The 12,937-nt window shown below is 41.4% G+C and overlaps 1 protein-coding gene across 1 annotated transcript in view; it reads left to right on the top strand.

Moving 5' to 3' along the window:
- FAP (fibroblast activation protein alpha) overlaps positions 1–12,504 on the top strand; it is a 70,314-nt gene extending 57,810 nt beyond the window's left edge. Inside the window, exons 21-26 of the mRNA XM_026492676.4 lie at positions 889–943; positions 8,557–8,656; positions 9,709–9,773; positions 10,275–10,347; positions 10,610–10,683; positions 12,110–12,504. Of these exons, the coding sequence (XP_026348461.2) occupies positions 889–943; positions 8,557–8,656; positions 9,709–9,773; positions 10,275–10,347; positions 10,610–10,683; positions 12,110–12,211 (469 nt within the window). The 3' untranslated portion in view covers positions 12,212–12,504. The remainder of the gene's footprint in view (positions 1–888; positions 944–8,556; positions 8,657–9,708; positions 9,774–10,274; positions 10,348–10,609; positions 10,684–12,109) is intronic.
- Positions 12,505–12,937: the final 433 nt, after the last annotated feature.

The raw sequence follows: 12,937 nt of genomic DNA, 5'->3' as shown, positions 1-12,937 counted from the left end.
CTGTTACTGTAGCATCCGGGTCTCTGCAATGGCTCATCCCCCTTGCTTTTTTCTTCCACCGCTTCTGTTTTTCAGAGAGTTCCCCGAGTATTTATCAAACCATTCCCAAAATAAATCACAATGGCTCTAGAACACCACCCCTCAAGGAGGCATGGGATACATTGGCCTAACACATTCCTATTTTGTACCAGCTTTGCGAGGTTGCATTTCTGAGGACTTCCCATGCCTTTTTAAGGGTTACCCTTCAGCATGGTCCCTTGCTCCTAAGAAGATACTTGTTTTCAAAAATAGTTTTCAAAGGAAGGCTCTTCTGTGATGGAACTCAAATGAATCATGTCCATATCCTAAAACATATAATTATCCATACCATGATAAATTGAGGGTACCTAAGTATGAAATAGGAGAGGGATGGATATTTTTTGGTGGATGAAAGTGACCAAAACGAGGTGATGATTATCATTAACATCTAAGCATTTAAGATTGATAAAATTTAAAGCAGCAATAACAAAAATCTTTTTTTTCCAAAATCTGAGGATTTGGAAATTTGGTCCTAGTGGTGGTGCTATGATTTCCTGTGTTACTGTAAGCCTGGGTCTTGACCTCTCTGATTCCCAAGTAACTCACTCACACAGTCAGAATGCTAGACCTGCAGCCGGGGAAGAACCACTCAATAGATGTACAGTAGAGTCTAAAGGATCCGTTTTATCCTTTGCCGAAAACACGATAATATTCTTTTAATTATTTGTAAGTGCAGTGTTATTATGCATGTGTTTAAACAAAGAAAACGGAGCGTTTCTATTAAATCTTTGGATCAAATATGCTTGTGTAATGAGGTAAATGTCATGTGTACACACTTAAAATTCTAAAAATTTGTTTCTTTTACTTTAGAAAATTCATAGAAATGGGTTTCATTGATGAAAAAAGAATAGCCATATGGGGCTGGGTGAGTTGTTTTATATGTTTTATGCCTGTTACTCAGTTCAGCAATCATAATTTTCTAAAGTGTGCTCTTATAAGGTTTCTCATGAAATGTTAATGTTGCAACATCATCTAATCTGTCAATGGAAACAGTCAGTTTGGATCATCTAGGCTTCAAAGTGGTGGCTTTAAGTGTTCCTTTTTTCCAATCATTAATTTCTTCCTCATATAGTAAATTAACTCATAGTTGATGCATTTTTACTTTTTTTTTATTAGAGTCTACTGAAGTGAACTCTAGTCATCAAAGGTTTAATTTCTTTTGTTATTTTAGAGTTAATGTATATCTTTTATATTTCATCATTTCATTTTCATGAAAAGCTAAGCTAATGTTTGAAATCACAGGAAATTTTAAAATATAAATTCCCTAGCCTATCCCAGTCATGTCTTGGCTGTTTTGATTCCTTTCTTTTCTTTCTTTCTTTCTTTCTTTCTTTCTTTCTTTCTTTCTTTCTCTTTCTTTCTTTCTTTCTTTCTTCCTCTTTATTTTTGTAATCAAATTATTTTATCAGACCCAATATTAATTTGTACCAACGGGAGAGAAGTACAATTTAGTTTCTGAGTTATAGGTCATGAAGATAACTGCCCAAGTTTGAGGAGCTGTGCCGGTTCTCAAAATACACATTAAAAGAAGTGGCAAAACTTCCCAATCACGGGCAATGAAGTCACTGGAAAGTTTAGAGAAATATTGGAAAGAGTTTAGATTTGCCCATTATAAATTATGATAATTACCCTTCAAAGAAGATTTCCTGTTTCACTTTTTGGTCTGAATTTGTACATTTGCAAGTCAATTTGCAGCCGTTTGTGCTTGGGTTGTTTTTCTTGGCTGTTTTCTCTGAGAGCGGCCTGCACAAGATGGAGGGAATGAAACCCAATATTGAAGGGAGTCTGCAGGCTCCGGCTCCGCTCTCAGCTCAGTGACCAGATGAAGAGCTGTTATGAATTTGTGGAAAGTTGTTACTTCAAGCCATTTGGTCCTTTTTAAAACTATCAAATGTTAAATATCTAAACAGAATGGAATTCAAATGGGTGGAAATAAATGAAATATTTTTATAGTGAAATATTTCAGATAAGATCTCTCCTACCATCCATTTTTATGAAATTGCCTAAAGTAGATTTTTGAAAGATTCCGATTTCGCGCTGAACACTTACATATAATCATTAACATTTCTCTTATAGTTTTACTTTGCTTTTACTGCAGGCTTTGAAATAACCATAAGGTGGAACTTTTAATTTCATTTCTAGAACATCCTGGTATTAGTATGGTAGAGAACCATCGATGTGGGATGATTTAAAGAACCCAGTCAGCACCCCAAAATACATCCATATCAGTCTGAAATTCTTCAATAAGAGATTCTCACCATGGCTATGCAAATGCTTCTAGAAGACGTAGTATATTAGGTCCCCTTTATTACTTACTTTCTAACAAGGCAGTGATTGTGAGGTATACCCTGAGAGCACAGGCAGAAGAAGGAATAAGTGAACTGCCGATGGTTGGAACATCGGAGCAGCCCCTAAATCAGCAGGACCCAAAAGATCCTGAAGGAAAAAGACCTTAATACTATACTGGGTTTTTTTTTTTCCTCAGTCCTTTACGATTTATTTAACCAACCATCTGATCACTGACTCGTGCATTCTTTCACCAATGTAGTAAATTTTTATTGGATCTTAACTAAGTCTGGTATTATGTTCTTTAGAAGATGAAAAGATGAATAAGTTATAGCTTCGGCCATCTATTAGATAAAACAGAGAGCAAAAAAGCAATTGCTCAGCAATGTTCCAAGTGTTAAGACAGATACATCTTGCAGTGGAAAACGTGGGGGAGCCGGGTGGTTAATTCTGGCTGTGAGACCTAAGGGGAAATTCAGGAGTGAGGTAGTGAAGATAGGTCCGTAATGGTGCATTCCAGAGACTAAAGACAACCTTGCCCGGGGCCTGAGGTAACAATGAGTAGGGTGTGGTTGGTACTTCAGAAGTGTAAGGTGCTCAGTGAGGAAGGTGAAGGAAAGGAGTTTGGGTAGGGAGGTAGCCAGATAACAGGAGGCCTTTTAGACTGCGTGAAGGAGAATGGACTCGATCCAGGGCTCTGCAACACATTTCTCTTACTTTTCTGTGTCTCCATGATCATTACACTCCATTCATTCTTTCAGTGTCAGTGTTTCTCAAGGTCTGGCTGTGACTCTCATTGTTTTACACTTCCTTGGGGAAACCCACGTAATTTCAAAGATGGTGATGACTGTCAGATCTATGCCCCTAGCCCCCGCCTCTCTTCTGAGCTCCACGTTTCAAATGCTCACTGACCATCTATCCCAAGTGCCTGATTGGAGCCTCAAACCTAAGCCACAGAAGCTAAACTTGTTATAGCCAACTTAAAACAAGTCCTCATCTTTCTTAAAGGACCTCACCACACACCTAGTCATCCAAATTAGTAAATTCAGAGCCGTATTCAACTTCGTTTGCTCCCCAACTCCAATGTTCCAATCGGTTAGTAAGTTCTGTCAACATCCAAATCCGTTCTCATCATCCCCACTGTCAGGGCTTTACCTCGAATTTCTTTGTATGTAATTTAGATCAAAAATTCTCTAACCTTAGCTTACATAAGCAGTACCTGGAGAACTTGTGGAAACAATTCCCAGGCCCTACCACCAGAGATTCTGATTCAGTAGCCCAGGGTGAGCCCCAAGGATTTGCATTTCTAACAAGATCCCACGCTGATTCTTTGGGTCCGTGGACCGTTGGGTGGTACCGGTTTAACTGTTCCGATTGCATCTTAACTAGCCTTCCTGCTTTGACCTCGCAAGCTGCCGTGTTGCTAATGAAGTTGCTGTCCCAAACACAACTCTTACTATGATGTTTTCCTGTTTATATGCTTCTATATTTTCTAAGGCCTCACATTGACCTTGACCTGGTGCCCAAACTTATTTCCTTACATGCAAAGTGCTTGACAACCTGGCCGTAACCTCATCTCTTTCCACTTTTCCCCATGCCTTATGAAAATACTTTGACTGCTGTCTGTGCTCCCTTGCTCCGTGCTTTCGTGAATCCCGTTCCCTGCACCTGCAATGTGTCCCTCTTCTTCCATTCTGCTCCTCTGCCTCCGAAATGGAAAACTCCTACTTATTCTTTAAAACCCAACTCAGATATGACTTCCTTTGTGCTGCAGTAGTTCTTTATACTGCTCTTCTAGGAATTACCATATTTTATTTTGTCTATTGGTTTCTCCCGTGAGAATGTAAGCTCATGTTAAAAAAGACTGTCTTTTTTTAAAATTTTTTCTCAAATGTTTAGCATAATACTTGGCCATCCCACACACCAATGATGTTATTTAAACTAAATTTAATCCTATAAGTCAATGTTTCCCCAAATGTATCTTATTAGTACCAAGGAATTTTTCTGGAAAAAGGTCCTCTGGGTCTAATAATTTGGTAAATCATGAATTCTACATAATAGTGTATATCGGCTCTTTAAAGGAACAGTGAAGAATCCTGTTAAATTTTGATTAATACAGTATTATCAAAAGGTATTTGATTCCATGGATACTTTTTTAAAATGTGCTCTTGAAGTCAATAAGGAATAGAACTGGTGTCTTAGAAAGATACTCTTGGTGGCAGGGGTGAAGGGTGGCCTGAGGTAGGGGAGGGAGTGGGCTAAGGAGCTAGGTGAGCAGTAATATTGGCAACAAATACCAAGGGCCTAATTTAGGCAGAGAAGTAGGAGGTGGGAAGAGGTCAGAGCTCCGAGGGCCGTTTTCCAGTATAATAAGCGGGGACCTGGGGCAAACTGGAGATGCGAAAGAGGAAGATACTGAGAATGACCAAGAGCGTTACTTAGCTGTTATTGTGTTTCATACCAAGGAAGGAAGTATCTGTTTCCATGCAGTGTTAGGCAGGTTTGCGGTCTGAGACATATACCATAGCTAACCCCATACATTTTTGGTAGTCAATTGGCGAATAAGCTGCAAATCTATGTTTCCCTCCATAATCCTGATTAAGAAGGGGAGAGGTGGCATTTTTATCTTACCCTTTTATTCTTCTGGCTCACACAAACCAAAATCCAGTAGCTGTGTTTTTAGCTGTTTATTAGATCTCCACTAGGCCAGCACCAGGCCTAGGAAGTGTCTGCTATACCTGGTTCTTCACCAGGCCATCATGCCCCTCAGGGGACATTTGGCAATGTCTGGAGTCACTTTTGGTTGTCACAACTGGCGGAGTGCTACTGGCAGCTAGTGAGTCGAGGCCAGAGATGCTGTTAAATATCCCACGATGCACAGGACAGTTCCCCACAAAAAAGAATTATCCAGCCCCAAATGTCAACCGTGCCGAGGTTGCAAAACCCTGGTTTATGTGAAGAAAAGTTGAAGTAATTATTCTGACAATTGAAGAGCAGCAGGGGTTTTGCCTAAATTATTAGAATAACAACCTCATTTGTGGGCCTTGCTTTGTTAATATAGGCCTAGCCAGGTGGTGTTGAATAAGCATTAGTTCATGATTTAATCTTAGTTCCTTTCTCTTCCAGTGACTAATTATAAGCAATTTGAATTGCTATGTGTGATCAACGATGTAAAAGTAGGACAAATGCACCTCTAATGAGACTACATTAGATTCCAAACTTAAAGTTGCCTGATGAGGTTTGCCCCAGCACAAGGACAGAGAGGAAAGTCATGGGTTGTAGGGGCAGGTGTCCTGGCTTTGAGTCCCAGCTCTGCTGCTTCCTGACTCCCAGAGCCCTCTTGGTTCCCTCCGAGCCACGGCTTCCTTGTCGTGAAAGGCAGCCATGATTTCCTCACCGGCTCACCTTGAGGATGAACTGAGTTAACAGGAAAGTGATATATTTGACAAATATCGATTCTGCTCCCCTCTGTGTTCCCGGCCACGTTGTCAGTGCTGGGGATACATTCATTAACAAGACAGATGAAAACGTCTACCCTTATGGGCTTGGGAACAGTTGGGAAGAAAGACAATAAGCAGGACAAATAAGTACAAAGAATAGGATGTTAGATGATGATGAGCTGTCTGGTGAAAAACAAAACAAAACAAGGAAGGAGCGTGATGCAGGGTTGGGCATTGTAGATGAGAAGGACAGGTGCGACTCTCTCTGAGTTAAGACTTGCAATGGGGAGGAAGCGAGCCATGGCCGTATCCAGGGAAAGAGTGTTCTAGGCAGAGGGCAGCAGCATTTGTGAAAGTCCCGGGGCTAGCTTGTGCCTGGAGAGTCCAGACAGCACGGGGAGAGCTGACAAGCAGGGGAATATCTGAGGAGGGAGAAGGGAAGCAGAGCGTGTGGGTCCTCCAAGAAGGCTGCAAGAGCCTTGGCCGTACAAACGTTAGCTATTCGTTATTATTGCCTGTCGGTAAAATGTTCCAGTGTGCGTTATGGCTCACATAAGAGCGTTCTATAAACCCCTCAAAATTCTGTGCCCTTCTAAGAATGTTTTTAAAGATATCCTTCGTTTAAACAAAATGGCAAGGCATCTAAGTGCAAAGGACAAAATTCTAGAATTCTCATGGCCAATCTGCTCCGTGGGTTCCGTTCTTGCGACAGCCACCCACTCTGCCTTGGAGCCCCACCCATGGGAGAGCAGAAAAAAGTCAACGCGGGTTTATTTTATTTCCTCTTCATTTCTACAATAGGAATCGCTTTTCTAAGCTGCCTGAGAATTTAAAGAACACCTACTTTTGTTTTGCTGCTGCTACACTCGTTTTGCTCTTACAAATTCCTAGAGACAATTCGTATTCATCCTGGAAACACGGACACTTATTTCGTGCAGCACTACTCTCTAATCACTGAGTAGATACAGGTTAATAATTTGTAAGATTTCAAACAGTAATGTTCAAACCCTTTTTACTATGTGTAAATGCTTTCCACTTCAAATCTCACTTCATGCTATTTCAGCGGGACCCACCGTTGTTACTTGTAGTGAACCCCCTTTTCCAATAAAACCACAAACAATAATATTTCTAACTCAGGCTTACTGTCCTCTCATTTGAACCTAGAATCAAGAAAGAAGGAGAGGACTTCCATTTCAGTAATAGTCGTCGCTAACCTATGAATCAAAGCAAATCATTTTTATCAGTGAAAATTTTCACTTACCAAAATGATTTTTAAACCCACGGTTCCTTCCGTTTTTAAAATATATTTTCCCCTATTAGAACATGTTTTAGTTCTCCTCTAAGTATAATAAAAAGAGGCCATGATATAATTGGAGCTGCCTCTTCTATTCTGTGTTTTGTCGCCAAGGGTCCTCAATAAAATTCCCCAGAACTGGACACATACGACCGTACACTAGTTAAAAGATTTTGTTCTTCCTTTAACTCATGAACTCAGCAAGATTGTTTAGCTTATCCCCCATTCCGTGTATTTCATGGTTAAGAATAGACCCCTCCCACTGACCTGCCCTCATTAGCATGGCTGTCTGTCTGTCTGCCTGTCTGTTTCTCACTCTGTAAAGCTCTCCCTCTCACTCTTTCACCCTCTCTAAAGACTGACTTTTCTGTGGCAAAGGGTGATATGATCTCTGCTGACCTAAGGGAAAATGGCTGCCAGAGGTTTGTGGTAATGAGGTCCTAAATACAAGGCACATTCCTAGTTGGAAAAATCCCACTGTCCTCTGGGGACTTGTGGGGATGTTCCTGTGTTGGGGCAAGAATATGCACTGAGAATCACTTCCTGATCTATCCCACACATTTTGGGGGGTTCAGGACACAGAGCACTGTTCAGTCCACATTCCCAGGAGAAGCATCTCTCTCAAGCATGTTTCTATAGCCCAAATTTCACTTCTGGGGGAGATGCCGTCTTATTGTGTTCATTTCTTCACTTTTAGGAAAAGTTTCAAATTTCCAAATGACATGGGCAGACATCTATTATCAGGGTCACATTTCTGAATCATCTGCCTGATTCCTTGGGGAAGAAAACTGATGAGAGCCAACCCTACCCGTGACTCCTCTTGCATTTCTTTGTTTTCCATTAAATTTGTGGGGGGCTATGTAGGACTTTTAAAGACACCAATGCCTTTTTCTTCTTTGAGCTGCTATGCCAGAAATCTTCAGAACAGAATATGTAACACTACATTATACACAAACTCTGGCCATGTTTTCAACTCTCCAAAAGGTTCTTATGTCCTTCCCTTGTTGTTCTATTATGAAAACCAATAAGTAAATACACAGATGTGAGTATTGTCTTACAGGACTTTTGCAGACTGTGGGAAGTATCTCGTTTTTACCTTTTGGGAATAATCTCCTTTCTTTGTGCCTTTCTCTCAAGTAAAATCCTGGTTTTGCTCCGGCAAGGTCCTCACTGGAAAAATATAAGAGGGAAAAAAATTTGGCAGAAAAGTTGCAATTATAAATATCTCTTAAACTGCCCTACCATGCTCTGATCAGAACACCAAGTATTTTTAGTTTACTAGGGGTGAAATGCTGTGTCAGGTGGAGCTTGCTTCCAAGGGCCAAGATAGACATTTAATCTACCCCATGCGTATCCCCGGCTCGCATCAGTACTTATTGTGAGCAGAGTTGCTGTAAAACGATGATGGAGACTTTCTGAAAGCAAACCTGGGACTGACTTGTAATGATGTCTCCACAGTCCTATGGAGGCTATGTTTCATCGCTGGCCCTTGCTTCAGGAACCGGTCTTTTCAAATGTGGGATAGCAGTGGCTCCTGTCTCCAGCTGGGAATATTACGGTATGGAAACATTTCATGAATGTTGCTGCGAAAACATTTAACACATAATTACTCTATATTTGAGGTTGCTAGGAAAACAAATTATGCAGTAAAATTCACCCCAGCTTCACTGGGGAAAGTATAATCTATAAACGAGGTGGTTTATATGATTCATTGTAATCGTGTTGCAACAGTCAAAGAAATCTTAAGAGTGAGGAAGGACTCTTCCAAAACCCAGTGTATGTTATCCTCTCCCTGAAACCTGGTGCCTCCTGCTAAACCAAACCTTTAAAACCAGAGCCAAGTCTGCATTTTTGCAGGCGCACAGGTGCAGCATGACTGGCCTGCAAGCACATCTTAGGCAAAGTTGGGCGGAGCCAAGCTATTCACCTCCAAGCCACAGTTTGCAGCGGCCAGATCCATTGCTCCAGAAACCAGAGCCACAAAAAAAAATTGTTAAGAAATACGTCTCCCATGTGTGCCTATTTTTATGATTAACATTAATGCAGGATGATTGTTCGGAATTAACTCAAATAATTGTGCAAAAATTAGCCTTCATCAGATCCTTGTCCCTGTGTTGGGGTAGAAATGAGACAACTTTAATTCGCAGAGAATCTTTATTCAGAAAACAAAAAAAAAGTGTGTGTGTGTGTGTGTGTGTGTGTGTTGGGAGAGGAGGATTTGGGGCACATAGTTTCATCCCAGATTACTTTAGAAAACAGCAAAAGTACTAGAGGTGGCTGCATTTGTGATCTCTTTTAAAATACAATGAGGCCATTCTGTAAGGTCCTCCCTAGCTCAACATTCCCCCCACGGAAGGGTGGAAGAGAAAAAGCTTAAGATCAGTCCTTTCTAATGTTAGCTGTGCCTGTCTCCTCCTTTGCTTCTTTAGCCCTGTTGAGGCAAATCGCAGAGCAAATGTCTTGGGTGGAGCGTTACAGTAAAGGAAAGCAAGAACCTTCCTCGGCAGCTCCGAGGGGAAAAGGACGAGCAGTTCTCAAACCGAGGGGTCTTGTTGGTTAATGAAATGACCGATATCACATGTAAACAGCATATTCTTATGTATTTTATAGCATCTATCTACACAGAGCGATTCATGGGCCTCCCAACAAAGAACGATAACCTCGAGCACTATAAAGTAAGCATTTACTGTTTCATTTAGGTCATTGATTTCTTGCAAACGTGCGAAATAATTTTGAAGCAGTCATTCAGAGTTTTCACTTTTGCTGGGTCCCCAAGCAAATACGCTGATCTTTTGTTAGCTGCAAAACACCTCACTAGGAAGACATTTACTCTCTTTGGATTCTCTTCTTTCTTTCCCCATCCTCCCTTCCCTCACCTCCCTTTTCCCCATCCTCCTGCCCACCCCCAACCCCTACACAGCTTGAGCGGGCATCATTTATGCCTAAGGTCTCACTCATATGTAACATATGACACATAAACTTCCCGTTTTTCAAACTAAGAATCAGATGGAAGTAATGCAAATGATGATGAAAATGTGTTGCACTGACTCTTAAATATTTATCAACCAAAGCAATACATAATTTCAGTATTGGTGCTAAGTCCATCGCACAATGATTTAGCTAGTTTTCTATTAGAACTTGCAGCAACTAAAATGTTAATTTTTCCTCTTTTCCAGAATTCAACTGTGATGGCAAGAGCAGAATATTTCAGAAATGTAGACTATCTTCTCATCCACGGAACAGCAGATGGTGAGGTTTAAGCAAGACTCTTACACATAAAAATACTGAGCCAACATCACTTTGTTTAAGAAACATTAAGCATCCTCCTATGCCTGTGCTCAGGGTCAGTACCTAAGAGTCAGGGACATTTCCACAAATGAGTGCGATGACTCACTGCTGACAATGTCAACCGCATGACTAGATAATTGTCGGTGTTCATTTGCAGGCGGCACCTTGTCACTCGATGCTTTCTGGTATTTAGCAGCACTTTAACTCTCTCTCTTTGTTGCAGATAATGTGCACTTTCAAAACTCAGCACAGATTGCAAAAGCTCTGGTTAGTGCGCAAGTGGATTTCCAGGCAATGGTACATAATTTCGTTTTACTCCTGTTCGCGGCCTTAGACCCTAAGCTCCAAGGAGGAATCTGATTTTTTCATTAGTATTATTATTTTTTTTTTTACAAAAACCTGGCACAAGGGCTGTGGGGTCGAGTAGGCAAAACCTTAGCAAGTGAGTCTTAGATCTTTCGTGAACTCCCTGAAGGACACGAGGCGAGCCATGTCCCCTGTGGGGATCCCAGTTGAGTCTGATATGAAATAAAGGCATCTGTGAGATTATGATCTTCTAGCTCGAACATCCAAGAGTTCTGTGATCCTGCTTACATAGTGTTGCTGCAGGCTTAGTGTCCCCACAAAAGCCGGGAGTCCCAAAGCAGCTAAAAGATTCTATGTATTTAGTAAGGAGTGATTGGGGAATGTTATCAGCGGCCACAGAGGCTTCCCGAAGTCGGGCGGCTCCACTCAGAGTTAGAGAACCCTTTCCTACATGTGTTCTCAGTGCCTGACACAAGCCTGGCCCAGCACAGAAGCTGGAGTGTTCCCCGAGCAAATGAATGAACGAGCTCGCTGGAGAAGCCGGGTGACACAAGGACTAGGAAATGACAACAGAGAGAAAAGGAAGGTCACCAAGGCAAGGGTGACAAGCCCTGACAGCTGCTTCCCCTCTTCAGGGAGCAGAAGCTCTCCCTCACTTGCTTTTCCTGAACAAGAACCTTGAAAAGGAAAACCCCATTTTTGGAAATTAGGCTTTTTAAAATAATTTACAAAAGGGGATGGGAGATTTTTCTGATCTTTTTTATCGTGACCCCCGAGGTAAATTCACCTTCTGGGCATATAGCATTCCATCATGACCACTGTCCACCTTTATTCGGTGAAAACAATCATCTCACCAGCATCTCTCCAACAATGAAGTTTTACAATGTCATCTTCCTGGGTGTTTTTAATGATACTATGTTTAACTCCTGTGAAAGGTGTTCACAGTTACATGTGTTGTGGATTTTCTGCAGCAGAGAGGAATTGGATTCAGAGGCTAAAAGCCTCATAGAATTTTTGAGCTAGAAGGAGCCTCAGAGAAAATCAAATCCAACCTCCTCATTTTTTCAAATGAGGCAACCAAGCTCCCGAGAAGCAGAGCAACAGACCCAGCACACCAGCTCTGGAACACATGCCTGCCTCCTGGTCCCCCAGGAGGCTGGCCATTGTGAGAGCTCAGCCACCAAGATCGAAAAGACAAGCTCAAAGAATACGAAAGAATAGTCCGGGTTGGATAAAAGGCTTTTATTGTCTTCCTGTTCTAAATGTCTGTGTGTGAGCTATCTTATTAAGTGCTCTTAAGTAGAATTTCAATCACAATATTAGAGAAATTGTCAGGAGCTGCGAGCGTTAAAAAGTCAAAGCTGGGTGCATTGTGTGGCTGTGGGAGTGACACCCGCGTCTGCTCTTTGCCTTTCAGTGGTACTCTGACCAGAACCATGGCATATCCGGCCTGTCCACGAAGCACTTGTACACCCACATGACCCACTTCCTAAAGCAGTGTTTTTCTTTGTCCGACTAAAAACGACACAGACGCAAGCCTGTATCACAATCGGAACACTTCGTATAAATGCCTCAGACCATTTGCTTGTTTTACTCTTTATGCTGTTAAATCCTGGTACAAACAAACAAATGAATGATGTTCTAAAGGCTGGCGGAAGATTAAGACTCAGAAGTTCAACCCAAATATTGTTTACATTTTCTGGCACTCTCTGAAAGAAGAGAAGAGGGAACCGTGCCTTTCGCTTTTGGACACAGACAGTGTTTTATCACCTGTTCATTTGAGGAAAATAATAAAGTCAGAAGTTAAAGCGCTGTTATTTTGTCTGTGTGCATTAATTTCGGCTACCAGTTTTATCACGGAAAATAAACGCTTGTGCTAGGCACGCACATGAGTAACGTTAGGTGGTGATGGAGAAGAAGAATCTAGAAGAGTTTGGATTTTTGTAATTAGAATTCCAAATGCTGGAGTGAATAGTTCAGAGAACGCAAAAGCCTTGCTCAGAAATCAAGTTCGAGATGCATTTGGAGAGCAGTCCTGGTGTTTGCACTCTATGCTGGCCCTCCAAGAAATGTTTATTTAATTTCTCCCAGATTTCTTCAACGTGGCCAAAAGCATTTGATAAGGATAAAGTCAGAATTTTGAATTCAGGCTCCTTTTAATAAACGCTTCAAATTTAGAAGCATTTCTATTTTGTATCCCTTTCAAGAATCAGCAATGGTGACTGCCTTCAGATTGCTAACCTGC

The sequence above is a fragment of the Ursus arctos genome, unplaced genomic scaffold (genome assembly GCF_023065955.2).
Source record: "Ursus arctos isolate Adak ecotype North America unplaced genomic scaffold, UrsArc2.0 scaffold_1, whole genome shotgun sequence".
Lineage (NCBI taxonomy): Eukaryota > Metazoa > Chordata > Mammalia > Carnivora > Ursidae > Ursus > Ursus arctos.
Note: the sequence above shows the minus strand (reverse complement) of the source record. Positions and strands in the feature narration are given on the sequence as shown.